The sequence below is a fragment of the Theobroma cacao genome, chromosome 5, assembly GCF_000208745.1.
Source record: "Theobroma cacao cultivar B97-61/B2 chromosome 5, Criollo_cocoa_genome_V2, whole genome shotgun sequence".
Taxonomy (NCBI): Eukaryota; Viridiplantae; Streptophyta; class Magnoliopsida; order Malvales; family Malvaceae; genus Theobroma; species Theobroma cacao.
In genome coordinates, this window is record NC_030854.1 from 29,667,975 (window position 1) to 29,671,468 (window position 3,494).

The 3,494-nt window shown below is 33.3% G+C and overlaps 1 protein-coding gene across 1 annotated transcript; it reads right to left on the reverse strand.

The window, feature by feature from the left end:
• LOC18599240 (sugar phosphatase YfbT) lies at positions 1–2,207 on the reverse strand. The gene is made up of 2 exons (XM_007029124.2): positions 2,014–2,207; positions 1–1,554 (listed from the first exon to the last, which is right to left on the reverse strand). Exon 2 carries the CDS (start codon positions 1,357–1,359, stop codon positions 211–213), a length of 1,149 nt encoding a protein of 382 aa, XP_007029186.2. The 5' UTR covers positions 1,360–1,554; positions 2,014–2,207; the 3' UTR covers positions 1–210.

The following is a 3,494-nucleotide window of genomic DNA, read 5'->3' on the forward strand; positions in this document are numbered from 1 at the left end:
TGAATCACGGAAAAAAACAGTGAAATTTTAAAGCATATATATTACACAACTAATACATACATTGCAATGTTATAGCAGTCCAATGCAGACCACCTTTGTAATTTTTCTACATTTATTTTTTTTCTTTCTGCATCTTTCTTCTGTTATACACATCAGGGCCACTATGAACCGTTATCATCAAGAATCATATGAATTTACATTTCTTTGGGGTTACCAGAAAATATCATCTACTGCTAGTGAGGTGGATGGGCCATACTCTTCTTCTTCCATCTCCAACTCCAACTCAGGCTCTCCAGATCCAAATTCAGCTGACTCTATATCAGCAAGGTTCTTCAGATCAACAATTGAAAGCTTATTTAAACGGCTTACCACCAAGTCTGCAGCCCCAAGCTCATACACTGGATGCTTGCTAGCAACAGCTACACACTTCATCCGCGCATCATGGGCAGCTTCAACTGTCTGGTTAGAGTTCCCAAACACAATGCAGCGCTCAGGTATAAATTTCAGGAGCTGAGCGGCATAAACAAACATTTCTGGATCTGGTTTCCCCCGGTGAACATCCTCTGCTGTTACAATGACACTGAAGAACCCTTCAATCCCAGTGGCTCGAATTGCAGTCTCAATAACTTTTCTTGGTCGGGTAGAAACCAATGCCATTGGTATCTTGTAACGTGTCAGGGCATTTACCAACTCTTGGGAACCATTACGTAATCTATATATCCCTCCTTGCAAAGCTTGGTAAATTTCTTCCTTCCTTGCAGCCATTCTTCTCAATTGTGCTGGGTCTCTTGACCAGCACAAAACTTCAGAAATTGCTTGCTCATTCTTCATCCCTTCTATTCTTCTAAGGATAAAGGCAGGGGGAGGAGATTTTCCTTCTTCTTCAGCAAGAGCCAGCCAGGCTTGCTTCTCAAGCTGAGGATTATCTTCAATTATAACTCCTTCCCATTCAAATAAAGCACCTAACCAGCCACAACCCATCCTTTCTTGTCGAAGCAAGGGGTTGTGTAACGAAGCATTATCAGCTCTGTTCTCTGGTGGCCATGAGCAAGGCTTTTGACCTACGCTAGTATCAATCTGATAATTCCAATTCCTTGGTGTTCTTTGTTCATCTCTATATGCATGAACCTCTTTTGTCAGCTCCATTGCAAGAGCCTTAATTGGCAAATTAATTAACCTTCCAACTATCAATCTTGGCAAAGGAGACTCAACAATCCTTTTACCAATAAATTCTGAGGATGGAAACCGGCAGTAACTCGAAGATTTCTGTTTGCAGGAGACATCCTTAATGGAAATGATTCCACACAATGGTCGGTGCCCAAGAAGAGATGTTGTCGCAATTGACTCCACCAGCACCATGTTTACCAAAGCGATAATATCTACACCCCCAAGCAAGATTCTATCACAATAGACTTTTATTTACGATTCTTTGCAGAAGTGAAATAATACAACCCAACCCAATATGGACAGAAACTATTCAACCGGTGATTGAGAACCAAGAGTTAAACTTTGCTCAAGACATACCCAATTCTGCCATCAGCATCCAAATACAACCTAAAACAATTAAGCCAAAAGACGAAGCTATTGTTAGAACGCTGCACAAAGAAAATCCTAAAATGATTGTTTAAAGCTGCATAAAGAGAATGGTTCTAACATAATTCTCTATGACAAGAAAAAGGTGAGTATTTGAATCAACGTGCTCAAATTGAGAATCCCAACTTTAGTAGTCAGAAAACCACCATAAAAACATCCCTGAAAAGCAAACTAAAAATTACCCATTAACCCAAACAATCAAAAAGCCCCCCAAATTAACTAGATACACAACCATAAAATTCAATAAAGAGCAAAAGATATTGAAACATAACAAAATAAATCCAGAAAACACCCACCAATTATTAAAAAAAAAAAAAGAAGAAAGAAAAGAAAAAGATTCAGTTACTAACACCACTAAAAATAGAAGAAAACATGATATTAAAAGCATAGAAATACAAGTAAAAGAAGAAGTTGAAGAACCTGGGAAGGAAACAGCCGTGGATGGAAACATTCGACGGCTGTTACGGATCAGGGAGAGCCTAGATTCTTCTTCTAAGAATAATATGTGAATCTCCTTTTCTTTTTCTTTTTCTTTTTTTTTTTTATTTGTTGTGTGTGTGTTGGTGTTGTTGCGGAAGAAGAAGATTTTTTGGTAATTATTATTTCGGGGTTGGTCAGAGGTGTGTGGTTTATAATTTATAACGAGTTTGGGGCTAGGTCGGTGAAGGCCGTAGAAGAATGTCAACGACTCAAAGTGGAGTCCACATTGCCTTGTAAGTATCTATGCTACGTCGTATCGGTGGACCATTTTATTTCTAACATGTGTTTCTCCATAAAAGATTATTCTAAAGCCCCGCTGCTCGCCCACATATTTTGAACAGTGTTTTGTCCATTTAAGATTGTCGACATAATTACTAGCTTCAATTCAAGGTGTTCTTTTATTTTTTTAATTTATTTTTACATCTTACACACAAAGAAAGCTAGAAGAATTTTGAGAGTTAAATTGAATTTAAAGCTTTATTGGGTCGTATCTAATTAAAATGACAATTGGTAATTTTTTTGAATTATTTTTTAAAATTTAAAAAAAAATCAAATTTTACTTTTTAAATAAAAAATTATACATTAATCAATAAATTAAACATTCAAATATAATTAATAATTATTCATAACTCAAGTTTTTTATGACATGTAATATTATTTTTTTTCTACGACATGCATTGCAGGTAAAGATGTTCCAAGACTATACTATCTGTCCCAGCCCACAAGTTGGGCCCAATTTTGGTAAACATGTCATCTCTCAAAGTGTGACACCAAGCACTTCAAAAAATAAATAAATAAATAAGCGGAGTATTTTAATCTCAGTTATGCGAGTAGATGATTTTGAAAAGTTTTAATGAGATTTGGTGAATTAAAACTTTAGCTTATTATTTATTAACATGAGTTGAACAAATTTTTATAGCATGTTTGGTTGGGAGAATGGCTAAGCCATTCCTTTTTTATTTTCAAAGAATTTTAGTTCCTTTATTTGATTGATAAATAGTCTAAGGAATAGCTATTCCATATGAATGATTATTTTTCAAAATCCTCCAAAATTAAAGAATAGTTAATACCACATTCTCCCATGATATTAGTTCTTTCATAATTGATGAATAAATTCAAAAAAAAATAAAGATCAAAATACCCTTTACAAGTTTAAAAAATTACAACTTTATTTATGTAAAATATTATTTTTCTCTCTCTCCTTCTCTCCCTTGATTCTAATTTTTAATAAAAAATTAATATTTTAAAATATTAATAATAAATTATAAATAAAATATTAATAGTTTAAATATTAAAATTAAATTATAAACAAAATATTAATAATTAAATTATCAATTATTAATAAAATAAATTATAAATTATTTTTATTAAAAAAAAACTAAATTAAAAATAAATAAGCATAATATAATTTAAATTATATA

Bases quoted from the DNA above. Each gene is read 5' to 3' on its own strand.
- LOC18599240 (XM_007029124.2), bottom strand. From the start codon at position 1,359: ATGGTGCTGGTGGAGTCAATTGCGACAACATCTCTTCTTGGGCACCGA.